The sequence below is a fragment of the Suncus etruscus genome, chromosome 6 (assembly GCF_024139225.1).
Source record: "Suncus etruscus isolate mSunEtr1 chromosome 6, mSunEtr1.pri.cur, whole genome shotgun sequence".
Taxonomy (NCBI): domain Eukaryota; kingdom Metazoa; phylum Chordata; class Mammalia; order Eulipotyphla; family Soricidae; genus Suncus; species Suncus etruscus.
Window position 1 is genome coordinate 94253833 of NC_064853.1, and position 15683 is coordinate 94269515.

The following is a 15683-nucleotide window of genomic DNA, read 5'->3' on the forward strand; positions in this document are numbered from 1 at the left end:
CAGATGCTAAGGCTAACTATAAGAGAAAATAGGGAGTGGGGGTGATAAAACAAAAGGTAGGGGCTTGCCTTGCACATCTCCAATTGGGGGTTTGAGTCCCAACTACACTTAATGGCGGTCCCCCAGGACCTGGATATGAATAAACCCTGAGCACTGCTGGGTTTAACCCAAGATTAAATAAATAAGAGATAAGAGCTGTCATATATTGTTCCACATTTTACTTTCCTTGCCAAAAAAGATGAAGTTCTATATTTACATAGACTGGTGAGCTCTAGGAAAAGAAATGACTATTGGCTGGTCACAGGAGTGAGAGACTAAAATGCTGAAGCGAGGAAAATTATGCATATAGAAAGGACATGGGGGACCGGAGAGATAGCACAGCGGTAGGGCATTTGCCTTGCACGCAGCCAATCCAGGACAGAGGGTGGTTCGAATCTCAGCATCCCATATGTTCCTCTGAACCTGCCAGGAGCGATTTCTGAGCGCAGTGCCAGGAGTAACCCCTGAGCACTGCTGGGTGTGGCCCCTAAACCAATAAGTAAGTAAATAAATAAATAAAGCAGGGTTTCCTTCATTGTTTTTATTTCCAATATCTACCACAAAAGAAGGCTATCACTAAATTTGTTCAATTATTAGGAAAAGAAAAAGAAAGGGAGATGAGAATGAAGAGAGAAAAGGCAAAATAACATCTAAAGACAGAATACACGGAGCCAGAGAGATAGCATGGAGGTAAGGCGTTTGCCTTGCGTGCAGAAGGACGATGGTTCGAATCCCGGCATCCCATATGGTTCCCCGAGCCTGCCAGAAGCGATTTAAGAGCTCAGAGCCAGGAGTAATCCCTGAGCGCCGCCGGGTGTGACCCAAAAACCAAAAACCAAAAAAAAAAAAAAAAAGAAAGAAAGGACTTGGCTCCTAGGCAGCGACTTGCCCCAGACAATTGACATCCAACTCCGTTTGATCCCAGCAAAAGAAAGCCGACCTGCAGAGCCGGTCAAGCCCCGCCCACGCCTCCAGCGCCGAAACAGCCGAGGCCACGCCCCTTAGTTGCCCACGCCCCTATCTGGCCGCAGATGGGCGGGCTGCTAAAGAGGAGCGCATGCGCACACTCTCCTCTCTGTCTCCTCCCACGCGCCTCTAAGGCCTTCGCGTTTCGAGCGCCCGAGCCTTTTTGTCCCCTTCCGCGTGCGGTGTCCTAATTGAGCGGAAGTGGTGGTCGTGAGAGAAGATGGCTGCCCCTGCGGCGCCTGGTGCGGCGGCTCATCGGGCTAGCAAACGCGGCGGCGGCGGCGGCGGGCCAGGAGGTGGAGGCGGCGGCGGGGGAGCCCGAGGGGCGGAGGAGGAACCCCCGCCACCCCTCCAGGCCGTGCTGGTGGCTGACAGCTTCAACCGCCGCTTCTTCCCCATCTCCAAGGACCTGCCTCGGGTGAGCATCGCCTGCCAGCGGAACCGGGGGCCCGGGAGTGTTGGGGCTTGCTTAGGTCCAGGCATTTCTTCCCAATGGTCCTTGAAGACGCCTCGGCCCCCTTACTCGGGGGGTGCAATCACGTTGATGCACGTAGGGATGAAGGCCAGCTGCTAGCCTGCCTCCTCGAGCCTGAGCTGGATGAAGCTGTGGCTTGCAGATTGGGGGCACCCTATTGGGGTGGCCCCGATCTCGGCTTGCAGAGGCGTGCAGAAGAGGGCTGGATGGAGAAGCCGTCACACGTGGCTACTTCTTTGCTATTGCAAACGAGGCTGCTCGGGAGGAGAGTTCTGTGGGGTGGACGAGGAATCACCCCCTGCCATATGCTAGACACGAGGGCGATCGGTCCAGGTTGATCCTGCAGTGACTGTCTTTGGCGACCCTCCCCTCCCCCTGCACCCCGCTGTCCAGGTTTTATTGACAGTCAATGCCTTCTGAAAAAGATAGAACCTGTGCATTGCCTGCCTCTCCTCTCTCTCTGCCGGGGGATCAAGCTGGAGCCAGGATCACTCAGGTTCCCACGGCTTTTGATTCCAGGAATAGCTTCACTCCTCATCCTCTTCCCCTCCCACAAAAGCAGATCATTTTGAACAAGTGATTGGGGCTGTCTAGACCTTGACTTCCACAGAACGAATGAAGGAAAGACTGACTGCCTAGGCCCTAGGGAATAGGGGGCTTCACATTCACTAGATATCTAGTGACAGGGTTGGTTTTTTCCAGGGATATTAGTAAAACTGTTCTGTTTCTGCTCAAATGTATGTATCCACATTGCTGCAAACTTGATCTCTAATGCTTGGGAACATGTCCTGAACATGGAAGACATTACTTTTACATAAAAGATACAGAAAGACTCTAGTGCCAGGGAAATTGTATGGCATGATAAGGTGTTTTTGCCTTGCCACTGCCTACCTGGATTTGATCCTCAGTCTCTCATATGATCTTCTGACCCCTACCAGGAGTGATCTCTGATTACAGTGCCAGGAGTAAGTTCCTGAGCACTGCCAGCTGTGGCCCAAAGGGGGAAAATTTTTTAAAGGACAAAGCTAGGCTCGTGTTCGAAAACCTGGTATGGGGAGAATTATTTGAAGTGAAGGAGTTTTGTAGTAAACAGTGATGTCGAGGGTCCTCCAGGATTTAAAGCTTCAAGTTTTTCTTTTTTCCCTCTTCTTCTAGGCCCTCTTGCCCCTGGCCAATGTGGCCCTCATCGACTACACTCTAGAATTTCTGACTGCCGCAGGGGTGCAGGAAACCTTTGTGTTTTGTTGCTGGAAGGCTGCTCAGATCAAGGAACATTTACTGTAAGACCCTGCCACCTTTCTTTTCATGTGTCATCATTTTATTCCAGTATTTAGGGGAAGGGATGAAGGCAGTTGTGAGGGAAGTGGTGTTTATGTCTTTAGGTAGCTTAAGGCCGCCAAACATACTCTTTACTCAGTCAGGAGTTTGACAAAGATTCAAGAATATTTGCTTTTAAATAACTCATATGAAAGTTATACAGGTATCTTAGGTTTGTTTATTTTTGATTTTTGTCTTTGCACTTTGTCTATTTGTTGAGCTGTTTGTCCTGGCTTACTAACTTGCATATGGTAGAAACATAAAAATTTTCCAACTTCTCTTGAAAAGAGTAAATTTCCAGACACTTAAGATGCTTGTCTTTCAGCCTGCCAACCCAAGTTTGAACCCCTGACACCATATATGTTTCCTGAGCCCTGTCAGGGATCACTACTCAGCCCTGAGCCAGAATTAGCCTTTGAGCTAAGTAACTATGTTTCTCGAACCCAGTTTTTACCATGATAGGTGATAACATCCCTGTGGAGCACTGGAATGATTTGGGAGGCAAGGGGGGGATCAGTTGTTTATATTGTTTAATTTACAGATACAGTTGCTTAAATTTCCGGGGAAGTGCTGAGTAGGTTGTTATTTTTTTTGTTTTATTTTTTCCTGGAAGGTAGCTGGGGTGGCAAATAGGCCATCTAAGCTTGGGAATGCCTGTTCTGCCCTATAAAACAATACTGGTAATACAGGATGCTGAAACCCTTCATTATTTGTTCATAAACTTCTGTGATACCCAAGACGCTGGCAGAAACCCAAAAACAAAAAGGAAAAAACTCAAGAGGGAATGTGACTATTAAAGGTGGAAAAGAGGGGCCAGAACGGTGGCGCAAGGAGTAAGGCGTCTGTCTGCCTTGTCCGTGCTAGCCTAGGATTGACCGCGGTTCGATCCCCCAGCGTCCCATATGGTCCCCCAAGCCAGGAGCAATTTCTGAGCACATAGCCAGGAGTAACCCCTGAGTGTCAACGGGTGTGGCCCAAAAGCCAAAAATAAAATAAAATATAGGTTTAAAAAATAATAATAAAGGCGGGGGAAAATGGGGGAAGCTTCTGTGATATTGATGCTTGATTTACTCATTATTTCCCTTCCTCTAGCAAGTCCAAGTGGTGCCACCCTACATCTCTCAATGTGGTTCGAATAATTACATCTGACCTGTATCGCTCTTTGGGGGATGTCCTCCGGGATGTCGATGCCAAGAACTTGGTGCGCTCTGATTTTCTTCTGGTATATGGGGATGTCATCTCAAATATCAACGTCACCCGCGCCCTTGAAGAGCACAGGTCAGCACCGGAAGTGGCAATGCAGCAGGTTTGGGACCAGCAGGGCCCTTTTCCACACTGCTGTGACAGCTCTCCCTTCCTTCAGGTTGAGGCGGAAGCTGGACAAAAACATATCTGTGATGACGATGATCTTCAAGGAGTCATCCCCGAGCCACCCCACTCGTTGCCAGGAAGACAATGTGGTAGTGGCTGTAGATAGTGCCACGAACCGGGTCCTTCATTTCCAGAAGACCCAAGGTCTCCGACGCTTCGCCTTCCCCCTGGTGTGTGGGTACCTGGGGGTCACTGAGCTGGGGGAGGGGCTCACTTTAGTGGCAGAGACGGTTCAAGTCCTTTGACTCTTCCCCCCATAGACTTTGTTCCAGGGCAGTGGTGATGGCGTAGAGATCCGCTACGACTTGCTGGATTGTCACATCAGCATCTGTTCCCCACAGGTGAGTATGTCAGGCACCTAAAGGGTGTGTGTGTGTGTGTGTGTGTGTGTGTGTACGGGGTGTGTGTGTGTGGAGACCCCTCTCGAAAGGGGGAGGTATGTTTCTCCTTGCACTTAAACCTACATTCCTATTGGGAATCCCTTGGACTTGTGACCTCTATCCAGGACTCTGAGAGTTGCTGGTGCTTGTCAACTTTCCCAGGGGAGCTCTTCACTTTGACTGCTTCCTCCTCTCAGGTGGCCCAGCTCTTCACAGACAACTTTGACTATCAAACTCGAGATGACTTCGTGAGAGGCCTCTTAGTAAATGAGGAGGTGAGGAAAGGCACCTTCTCTGGGAGACAGTGGGTGGTTGCTTTAATGACCCTTTTGGCCCCCTTATTGTATTTTATAGGACTTGTGAAAGAATTAGGAGTCAGATAGAATTGGGGCTTAATGGTAGAAAGCAGTACATAAGTCAGTGGGGCCAGGGTTATGAGTCAGTTGGTAAGAGGCCAGTCCTGGGCTTAATCCCTGACATCTAGTGACAGCACCTGACCTGAACACTGAGCCATTGGACCCATACCAGAGAGCAGAGCATTCCCAGGAATAGCCAACTGGCAAATTTTAAAGTGGAAGTTTATTATATGATTTTGGGTTCCATAATTGATTTATAATATGTGCTCCAAAGATGATTTTGCTTTGAGGTGGAAAGTCCACTTCGTCTGCACTTAGGATGATCCATCTAAGCTAAGAAAGTGCTGATTTGGGGGCTGGAGAAATAGCATGGAGGCAAAGCATTTGCCTTGCATGCAGAAGGTCAGTGGTTTGAATCCCAGCATCCCATATGGTCCCCCGAGCCTGCCAGGAGCAATTTTTGAGCCTAGAGCCAGTAGTAACCCCTGAGCACTGCCGGGTGTGACCGAAAAACCAAAAAAGAGAAAAAAAGAAAGTAAAAAGTGCTGATTTTAGGAAACTCTGGGTAGGCATACTGATATATCGTGATGTGCATGTACCCTCTAATGTCTATGCTGTACTCAATTTCCCTCAATGTAACTATGATGTACTACTTAAGCTTATATTGCCCTCACTATACTGTGACCCCAGTATCCTTGTTGTACTTGATGCCATGTTCTATGTGCATCCCACAATGCTAAAACTTAATATTGAGCATGAATTCAAAAGGATGGCCTTGCAGAAATGCTCTCTAAAATGGCTTGGAGACTACTGCTCTCTGCTGATGCTCTCAGACACCCTTGTCTGGATTCAACCCACCAGTGAATAAAGCTCTTTCTATTGCTATGGATTGTCCTGGGGTGCTTGATAAATCAAATACCTGTTACAACAAAAGAAAGCATCCAGCTGCTTGGCTGTGGCATAGAGAGTATACTTAAAAGGTTAAGAAGATGGTTGAAGTGATAATGCAAAGGTAGGGCATGCCTTACATGCAGCCAACCCAGGCTTGATCCCTGGCATTCCATATGGTCTCCATGCACCACCAAGAATAATTCCTGAGTACAGAGCCAGGAGTAACCTCTGAGCACTGCTGGGTAAAGAAAAAGTTAAGAAGAAGCTATAGAGATTGTATAACAGAGCCTTGCAAGCAGGCAAGCCCAGTTTGATACTTAGTCCTTAAGCACAGCCCTAGAGTAAGCCTTGAGCACCACAGGTGTGGCCCAGTCCTACCACCACCAAAAAGTGGTTCAAAAAGAATGTATCTGGGTGTGTTCTTCCTGTCTTTCTCTCTTCAGTGACCTCCTTTTCCTTCTCTTCAGATTCTGGGGAACCAAATCCACATGCATGTAACAACTAAGGAATATGGTGCCCGAGTCTCCAATTTACATATGTACTCTGCTGTTTGTGCTGATGTCATCCGCCGTTGGGTCTACCCTCTTACCCCAGAGGTCAACTTTACCGACCAGCCCAATCAAAGCTGCACTCATTCCCGGCACAACATCTATCGAGGGCCTGAGGTCAGCTTGGGCCATGGCAGCGTCCTACAGGAAAATGTGCTCCTGGGCTCTGGCACTGTCATCGGCAGCAAGTGCTCCATCACCAACAGCGTCATTGGCCCTGGATGCCACATTGGTGAGCACAGGTGGGGAAATTAAGCCAGTTCCTTGGCTCTAGAACAGGGGTCTCAAACTCGTGGCCTGTGGGCCGTTTTCAGCCCTCCGTACAACATTTTGTGGCCCTGCCCTAGAGGAATCTTTTTATGTTTTGTTTTGTTTTGTTTTAGTTGTTTGGGTCACACCCCCCAATGTTCAAGGTTTACTACTGACTTTGCACTCAAGGATCACACTGACTTTGCCTCTTGCGGCACCCAGGTAAATTGAGTTTGAGACCCCTACTCTAGAAAAAGATAGAGGGCTAGTCCCTGAGAATAAGGAATAAGGGTGCCACTTTATGGAGCCAGAGTAGTAGTACAGCATATAGGTTATTTAACTGCACAGGGCCAACTAGATTCAATCTCCACACCCCATATATTCCCTCCAAGCTCTTCTAGGCGTAGTCTCATAAAAGAGGAGATACAACCAGAGAGGGATCATTATTAAAGGACCAAACACATGCTATACCTGTAGAAGTACTGGTTTGAGCTCCAGAATTACCTGATGCCCCATGCACCACTGAGAGTAACTCCTGAGCACTGCTTTATGACCCCAAAATAAAAATAAATGCATAGTAATAAGAAAAGGCTTTCCTTCATTCAAATATAAATTAAAAAAAAGAAAAGAGGGCCGGGCGGTGGCGCTAAAGGTAAGGTGCCTGCCTTGCCTGCGCTAGCCTTGGACGGACCGCGGTTCGATCCCCCGGTGTCCCATATGGTCCCCCAAGCCAGGAGTAACTTCTGAGCACATAGCCAGGAGTAACCCCTGAGCGTTACCGGGTGTGGCCCAAAAACCAAAAAAAAAAAAAAAAAAAAGAAAAGAAAAGAAAAGAAAAGGCTTTGGTGCTGGAGTGATGGCACAGCAATAAGGTGTTTGCCTTGCGTGCGGCTAACCCAGGACAGATCGAAGCAGTTCGATTCCCTGGCGTTCCATATGGCCCTCCCAAGCCAGGGGCAATTTCTAAGTGCATAGCCAGGAGTAACTCCTGAGCGTCACCAGGTGTGGCCCAAAAACTGGGAGAAGAATAAAAAGAAAAGAAAAGTATTTAACATGGTGATGCTATAATACTTCATGGAGGGGTTGCCACACCAGCAGTGCTTAGGGCTTACTGTTGTATAATCAGAGATTACTCCTGGTGGGGCTCAGAGAACATTTGGGGTGCTAAGAATCCAACCTGGGTAGACTGCATGCAATGCAAAGAGTTTGTACTATTTGACCCCTGCTGCTACTTGTGACCTGTGAGAACCTCTTTTGGGTGACTCTTCATATTCCAATGTACCCTCTATTCACATTCAGTAGACAATTAACTTGCAGAACGAATATCTGGTTTTTTAGTACATTATAGTTTACAAAGTAGACTTTTGCATATATTTCATTTAAAACTATAATAAGAACCTTGGGAGGTAGGTATTTGTTCCTGGTTTATAAATAAGCTATATTGGGGCCAGAGCAATACTACAGTGGTAGGGCGTTTGTCTTGCACGCAACCTACCCAGGATGGCCCCAGGTTTGATGTCTATCATCCCATATGGTCCCACAAACCTGCCAGGAGTAACCCCTGAGTGCTTCTGAGTATGGTCCAAAAAGCAAAATAATAGGGGCCGGAGAGAAAACATGGAGGCAAGGTGTTTGCCTTGCATGCAGAAGGATGGTGGTTCAAATCCCAGCATCCCGTATGATCTCCCAAGCCTGCCAGGAGCAATTTTTGAGCGTAGAGCCAGAAGGAACCCCTGAGCGCTGCCAGTGTGACCCCCTCAAAAAATAAAAAATAAGCATGTGTTGTCTCCCTCTAGCTCACAGAAGTTAAAAGATAGTACTAACGGGGGCCGGAGAGATAGCATGGAGGTAAGGCGTTTGCCTTTCATGCAGAAGGTCATCAGTTCGAATCCAGCGTCCCATATGGTCCCCCGTGCCTGCCAGGAGCAATTTCTGAGCATGGAGCCAGGAGTAACTCCTGTGCACTGCCGGGTGAGACCCAAAAACAAAACAAAACAAAACAAAACAAAAAAAACAAAAAAAAAAAAAAAAAAGAAAAATTAAATGAATAAGGTTCTTGAATTTAAAGGAGTCCTAGAGGGTCCAGAGTGATTGTACAATTTGTAGGCCACTTGCCTTGCACATGACATATGTGGGTTCAATTCTTGGCATTCTATATGGTCCCCCAGTCACTTGAGTGATTCGTTTTTGGTTTTTGGGCCACACCTGGCAATGCTCAGGAGTTACTCCTGGCTGTCTGCTCAGAAATAGCTCCTGGCAGGCACAGGGACCATATGGGACACCGGGATTCGAACCAACCACCTTTGGTCCTGGATCGGCTGCTTGCAAGGCAAATGCCGCTGTGCTATCTCTCCGGGCCCCTTCTTAAGACCTTTATGTGTCTATAGTTATAAACTTGGGGTGCAGGGCTGAATTCTGTTCTAGTCTCAAACCTGGACTTAGAGGGACAGAGAGAGTTCCCGGGAATAGGGGTTTGGTGTATTACAGTCAAGTGCCACTGTCAGCCCTGCCCACCCCCCAAACTGCCCTAGTCTAGAGTTGGAGCTCTGAGTGACCACAAGTCCTTTCTATCCTGAGCCAGGTGACAATGTGGTGCTGGATCAGGCCTACCTATGGCAGGGTGTCCGCGTGGCTACTGGAGCACAGATCCACCAGTCACTGCTCTGTGACAACTCAGAGGTCAAGGAGAAAGTCATTCTGGAGCCACGCTGTGTCCTGACTTCCCAGGTGATCCTGCGCCCTCCTGCAGACAGAATGAATGGTGATTGTGCTGAGCTGGAGGGACCCCCGATTCACCCTAAACCAGCCTAAATTCAGGGTGAAGATCCCAAAATTTCACTTACTGATTTGGCTTAATAAAAATCATGTTACAAGGGGTCAGAGCGAGTGGGTAGGGCATTTGTTTTGCATGCGACCAACCCCGGTTTGATTCCTGGCATTTCTTATGGTCCCCCGAGCCTGCCAGGAGTAATTTCTGAGCACCACTGGGTATGGCCCAAAGTAAACAAACAAACAAATAAACAAATCACGTTATGAGGTGGGACTCTTTCCCAGTACATTCATGAAAATGTATCCCCTGCTCCTTTCCCCCCCACCCAATTAGGTGGTCGTGGGCCCAAACATCAAACTTCCTAGGGGCTCGGTGATCTCTCTGCATCCTCCAGATGCAGAAGAAGATGAGGATGACGGCCAGTTCAGTGATGACTCTGGAGCTGATCCAGAAAAGGAGAAAGTGAAGCTGAAAGGTGTGAGGCTCAGCAGGTGTGGGGCATCTGTGTGTCTCTCTGCTCTAGAAAACTCCATTTTGTACCCAGAGGGCCTAGTGCTGCCTCTGGGCTGTGGCTAAAGCCCTGCTTTTCCTAGGCTATAACCCAGCTGAAGTTGGAGTTGCAGGCCAGGGCTACCTTTGGAGAGCTGCAAACATGGACTTGGAGGAGGAAGAGGAGCTCCGGCAGAGTCTGTGGGGTGAGCTGAGCCATAATCCTACCAACCCTCTTCCTGCCATTCGAGCCTCTCCTTTATTCCTATAGTCTCGCCCAGTGGGCAAGTGCATTGCTCGCTGTCAGTTCTCATCTTTTCCTTCTTCCTCTCCCTGTGCTGGCTCACAGGCCTCCACATCAACATGGAAGATGAGAGCGAGAGTGAGAGTGAGCGCAGTCTGGATTCTGGGGAGCTTGACAGCAGAGCAGGCTCCCCAATGCTAGATGACATCAAAGGTAAGCCGGCCAGGAGCAGAAGGTATGGGTTTTTTCTGTGTGAATCAACTGGTGGGGGGCTTGTTGGCTAATGCCACAGCCACACAGCTATTTGATGAGCGTCCCAAAGGGAGAATGGCCCCTGAACTTCTTGCCCTGATTTCAGTGTTCCAGAATGAAGTCCTAGGGACACTGCAGCGGGGCAAGGAAGAGAACATTTCCTGTGACAATTTGGTCCTGGAGATCAACTCTCTCAAGTAAGAGCAGGTCCTCTTCTTCCTGGGGGATCTTAGTCAAGTCAAGGCTCTCTTGCTCCTTCTAACATATTCAGCAATTTCCTCCAACATCCCTGTAAACTCAGCCAGTCACATGTGAAGTAAGGGGAGCTTTAGGTTCTAGCTTCAGCACACCTTCTCCTCCCCTCACCCTCTCTCTTCCATGTTCCTTCCCTGGCTTCCTTGTCCCATGTCCTGCTGTGATCAGTCCCACGCATGTTGGAAGGGGTCAGCGAAGACCCCTGTGTCACTGCAGCTTCCCTACAGGTATGCCTACAACATAAGCCTGAAGGAGGTGATGCAGGTCCTGAGCCACGTGGTTTTGGAGTTCCCCCTGCAACAGATGGATTCCCCGCCGGACCCAAACCGCTACAGTACCCTACTATGTCCCGTGAGCAAAGAGGGGGGCTGGCCCGGGTCTAAGACATTTTACTTGCTGTGCTTGACTATATGAAAGTAGCAAGATCAGTCAACAGGCTGGAGCTCATGCATTGCGTGCAGGAAACCTGGGTTCAATCTCTGAACAATCATATTGTTCCTTAAGAGTAGTCCCTGAGGGACCTGAGTGATAGTACAGTGAGTAGGGAACTTGCCTTGCATTCAGCCCTCCAGGAATAAGCCCTGACTATAGCCAAGTATGGGCCACAAACAAATATGCAAATAAAATCTGGACTAGATGACTTATGGAATACATGTTTCTTGTGGTCCCCTTTCTTCCTTCTCTGAAAGCTCATTAGGTTCCAGTGAGCAGTCTTGGCTGATCCAGAGCTGTCAACTAGAATCAGTACCATGTGACCTATTTAGGATAGCGACCATGCTATGCCCCAAAATGTGTCTATAAAAGATTTGAAAATTTGGAGCTGGAGCAGTGCATTAAGCGGTAAGGTGTCTGCCTTGCCCGCATTAGCCTAGAACGGACTGCGATTCGATCCCCCGGCATCCCATATGGTCCCCCAAGCCAGGAGCGATTTCTGGGTGCATAGCCAAGAGTACCGCATTTTCCGGCAAATAAGACAACCGGGCGTATAAGACGACCCCCTAATTTTACAGTTAAAACATAGGTTTAGGCCTATATTCACTGTATAAGACAGAACGTTCCTGTGCTGCAACTGTATGTACCACAGTGAGCCAATCACAACAAGCAAAGGTTCAAAGGTTATACTGTAATAGACTTCCTCTCTGACTCTGGCCGATCTGAGCAGGCTTTTTACAGTGTAGATTCAGTACAGAACATTGTCTAATTTGCATGCATAAAAAGCCTGCTTGGATTGGCTGAGTTGGAGAGGAGTTCTGAGCAGCCTTGCAGTGATTGGTGCAGGATCAAGTTGGAAAATTCGTTTTGTGGCAATATTCAGACAATTTTCGTTTAGCAGCATATTGAAACATTTTTCGGGATATACTCGGCATATAAGACGACCCCAGTTTTTCGGTTGACTTTTTTTTGTTTCAAAAGTTGTCTTAGGGGCCGGGTAGGTGGCGCTGGAGGTAAGGTGTCTGCCTTGCAAGCGCTAGCCAAGGAAGGACCACGGTTCGATCCCCCGGCGTCCCATATGGTCCACCCAAGCCAGGGGCGATTTCTGAGCACATAGCCAGGAGTAACCCCTGAGCGTCAAACGGGTGTGGCCCAAAAACCAAAAAAAAAAAAAAAAAAAAAGTTGTCTTATACACTGGAAAATACAGTACCCCTGAGTGTGGGTGTGGCCCAAAAACCAAAAATAAAGTGTCTATAATAGAGTAGACTTTCTAACTCTGAAAATAATTTGACCCAGAATGAGATCAGCCTTTATTTAAGGTGGAACACATGTGTTGAAGTCATCTAACATATCCCATCTGCCCTAGGAATTCCCTTTTCCGTCAATTCACACTCATCTTCTCATTTCTTAAAAAGACCCAAGTTAATCAATAGTGATTTTCTGAACTAGCCAGGGATGTGTGATACTACAGAATATATTACAGCTCCCATCTTTCTTCCATAGTTGATTAAGGCCTGGAGGCCTGTTTTTAGAAACTACATAAAGCGCGCCGCTGACCATTTGGAAGCTTTGGGAGCCATCGAGGACTTCTTCTTGGAGCATGAAGCTCTTGGAAATTCCATGGCCAAGGTGATTACCACGGCTTTAGTCACAAATCGGGTGACCATGATGCCTATTGTAGAGTTTGGTTAGCAGTTCTCTCCACCCCTAGTACTATTCTCATTGCTGCTACTGTCCAGGCTGGTATCCAGTTTCTATCCATGCTAGGAAGGGAGTAGTGGGAGGTTGCTCTGGGAGTATGTCAAGCAGTGTTGCCCAGCAGTAGTTCAGAAACTGTCCCTGGCCCAGTACTTGAGTGGACATCTCACTTTGGAGTTTTGAGAGGAAAGAGGTGCCTCCGCTTTCCTCGATGGCCAGTTCATCTTGCCGGACTCTGCAATGCCCCTGAGATCCCTTCTGTTGATCTGCTGCAGGTTCTGATGATGTTTTACCAGCTAGAGATCCTGGCAGAGGAAACCATATTGAACTGGTTCAGCCAAAAGGACACCACTGACAAGGGCCGTCAATTGCGCAAGAACCAGCAGGTAAGCAGGGTTTCCCTCCTTGCACACAGTGGTGCCCATTCCCATCCTCCTACCCCCACCTCTGGCTGTTGGAGTCATTTATTGGTAAAAGGGACTGGGAGAGCTGTGTCCCTCAGCCCTGTGTCCCTCAGCCATTCCTCACTCTGCTTCCTCACAGCTGCAGAGATTCATCCAGTGGCTGAAAGAGGCAGAAGAAGAATCCTCTGAGGATGACTGAAGTCACTCTGCTGCCTGCTCCTGTGGGGCTCACGGGCCAGGCAGATCAGAGGCTAGTGGTAGAAGGATGAGGGCCCACCATCGGGGCTAAGACAGAAGCGGAGGCTGGATCCGCAGTATTCTTCCCACCACCAGCAACCTTGGATATCAGACTGGGGCCTGAGGGACTAGGACAGCTGCTGGAGGAGGAGCTGGGCCGGCCCTGCAAATTCGAGGAGACCCAAGGAACTGCTGAGTGCTCTGGCTTTCCTCAGGGAACGGCAGAGAGAAACAGTCCTCTCTGCTGCTTGTGTTTGTTAACATTAAAGAGAGAGACAATGTTGTTTTTGATTTCTCTCCACCTCTATGGGCTCTTGAGGTAGGTGATCAGACTTGGGAAATCACTAATATGGTCGCCTTTGCCTAATTTCTGGGAGGAGGGAGCAAAGAGGGGTGCCGGTCACCAGGTGGTGCTGTGGTGCTTCACTGACTGGCCCTTTACTTGGCTCTCAGGCATGGAGGGTTCAGTCCTTCCCAGCTTCTGTGAATCAGTCTGTAGTCCCATGTGGAATGAGGTAGTGCCAAGCATATACAAAGTCTATTAGCCACCTACCAGTCCTTCCTTTACCACCTTTTCTTACACATTCAGAACTCCTGTCAGGGGCCCGGAGAGATAGCACAGCGGTGTTTGCCTTGCAAGCAGCCGATCCAGGACCAAAGGTGGTTGGTTCGAATCCCGGTGTCCCATATGGTCCCCCGTGCCTGCCAGGAGCTATTTCTGAGCAGACAGCCAGGAGTAACCCCTGAGCACCGCCGGGTGTGGCCCAAAAACCAAAAAAAAAAAAAATCAACCAGAACTCCTGTCAGAGGGTTGGAGCAGTGGCGCAAGTGGTAAGGTGTCTTCCTTGCCCGCACTAGCCTGGGACGGACCATGCTTCGATCCCCCAGTATCCTATATGGTCCCCCAAGCCAGGAGTGATTTTGGGGGGGGGGGCGGTCACACCCGGCAGCGCTCAGGGGTCAACCCTGGCTCTATGCTCAGAAATCAAGTCTGGCAGGCACAGGGGACCATATGGGATACCTGGATTCAAACCACTGTCCTTCTGCATGAAAGGCAAACGCCTTATCTCCATGCTATCTCTCCGGCCCCAGGAGCGATTTCTGAGCGCATAGCCAAGAGTAACCCTGAGCATCATTGAGTGTGGCCCAAAAACAAAAACAAAAAAAATACTCCTGTCAGAGACAGAGCCACTTTTCATCTTAAAAACAAGGAAATGAAGTACCAGAGCGATAGCACAGCAGTAGGCCATTTGCTTTGTAGGCAGCTGACCCAGGTTGACCTGAGTTCAATTTGCAGTGTCCCATATGGTTCCAGACCCAGATGGATCTGAGTTCAATTCCCAGCATTCCATATGAAGCACAGAGGCAGGAGTAACTCCTGAGCTAAACCTAGTGTGGCTCAAAAACAAAGAAAAAAAGAAGGAAATGAAGGGATGGGAGCAATAGCACAGCAAGTGGGGCATTTGCCATGCATGTAGCCTATCCGAGTTTGATCCCTGGCATCTCATATGTACCCCCCAAGCCTTCCAAGAGTAATTTCTGAGTGTAGAGACAGGTGAGTGCAAGTTTTTGGGTGTGGCCAAAAAATACCCAAAAACAAACAAGGAAACATCATGGTCTCATCACCAAGGATCTGATGCTTATCATTCTGAATTCTTTCCCTTCAGTAAGGGGAATTAAGTCCAGAGGCAGTGATTGCTATCTGGGGGGGTGGGGAGGTGGACACATCCCAAGTAATGCTTACTCTGGAGGCCCATGGTAGTTCAATGCAAAGACATGACGATTTGCTTTACACATAGTCAACCCATGTTCATTCCCTAGCATCCCATATGGCCCTCTGAGTGTGACCCTGTGTGGCCCAAACCAAAAAAGCCTGAGGGTGCAATGCTGCTTGGGCCCTGTGGTAGTAGGGGTGTACAGGCCCAGCAGTGCTGTGGGTCCATGCAGTGCCAGGGGTTGACCCAGCTGCGTGGTAGACAATTACAGTAACTGCTGTACTATCTTCCAAACCCTTTAAAAAATAAAAAGAAGGGCCCGGAGAGATAGCACAGCGGCATTTGCCTTGCAAGCAGCCGATCCAGGACCAAAGGTGGTTGGTTCAAATCCCGGTGTCCTATATGGCTCTCCCCCCCCCCCCCCCCCCCCCCCCCGTGCCTGCCAGGAGCTATTTCTGAGCAGACAGCCAGGAGTGATCCCTGAGCACTGCCAGGTGTGGCCCAAAAATCAAAAAAGAAATAAATAAAATAAAAATAAATAAAAATAAAAGGACAGAATTGGAGATCACCTATAGGAGACAAAAATTACCATGC

The 15683-nt window shown here is 48.6% G+C and overlaps 2 protein-coding genes across 2 annotated transcripts in view; both read left to right on the forward strand.

Moving 5' to 3' along the window:
* Positions 1–15683, forward strand: part of DVL3 (dishevelled segment polarity protein 3) — a 324867-nt gene that overhangs the window by 268047 nt on the left and 41137 nt on the right. The gene's annotated exons all lie outside the window — the stretch shown is intronic.
* EIF2B5 (eukaryotic translation initiation factor 2B subunit epsilon) lies at positions 1150–13657 on the forward strand. Its single transcript, XM_049775835.1, has 16 exons — positions 1150–1423; positions 2636–2760; positions 3890–4075; positions 4161–4338; positions 4429–4509; positions 4746–4823; positions 6263–6575; positions 9174–9319; positions 9696–9837; positions 9956–10057; positions 10201–10308; positions 10454–10544; positions 10830–10953; positions 12539–12664; positions 13009–13119; positions 13277–13657. Exons 1-16 carry the CDS (start codon positions 1226–1228, stop codon positions 13334–13336), a joined length of 2169 nt encoding a protein of 722 aa, XP_049631792.1. The 5' UTR covers positions 1150–1225; the 3' UTR covers positions 13337–13657.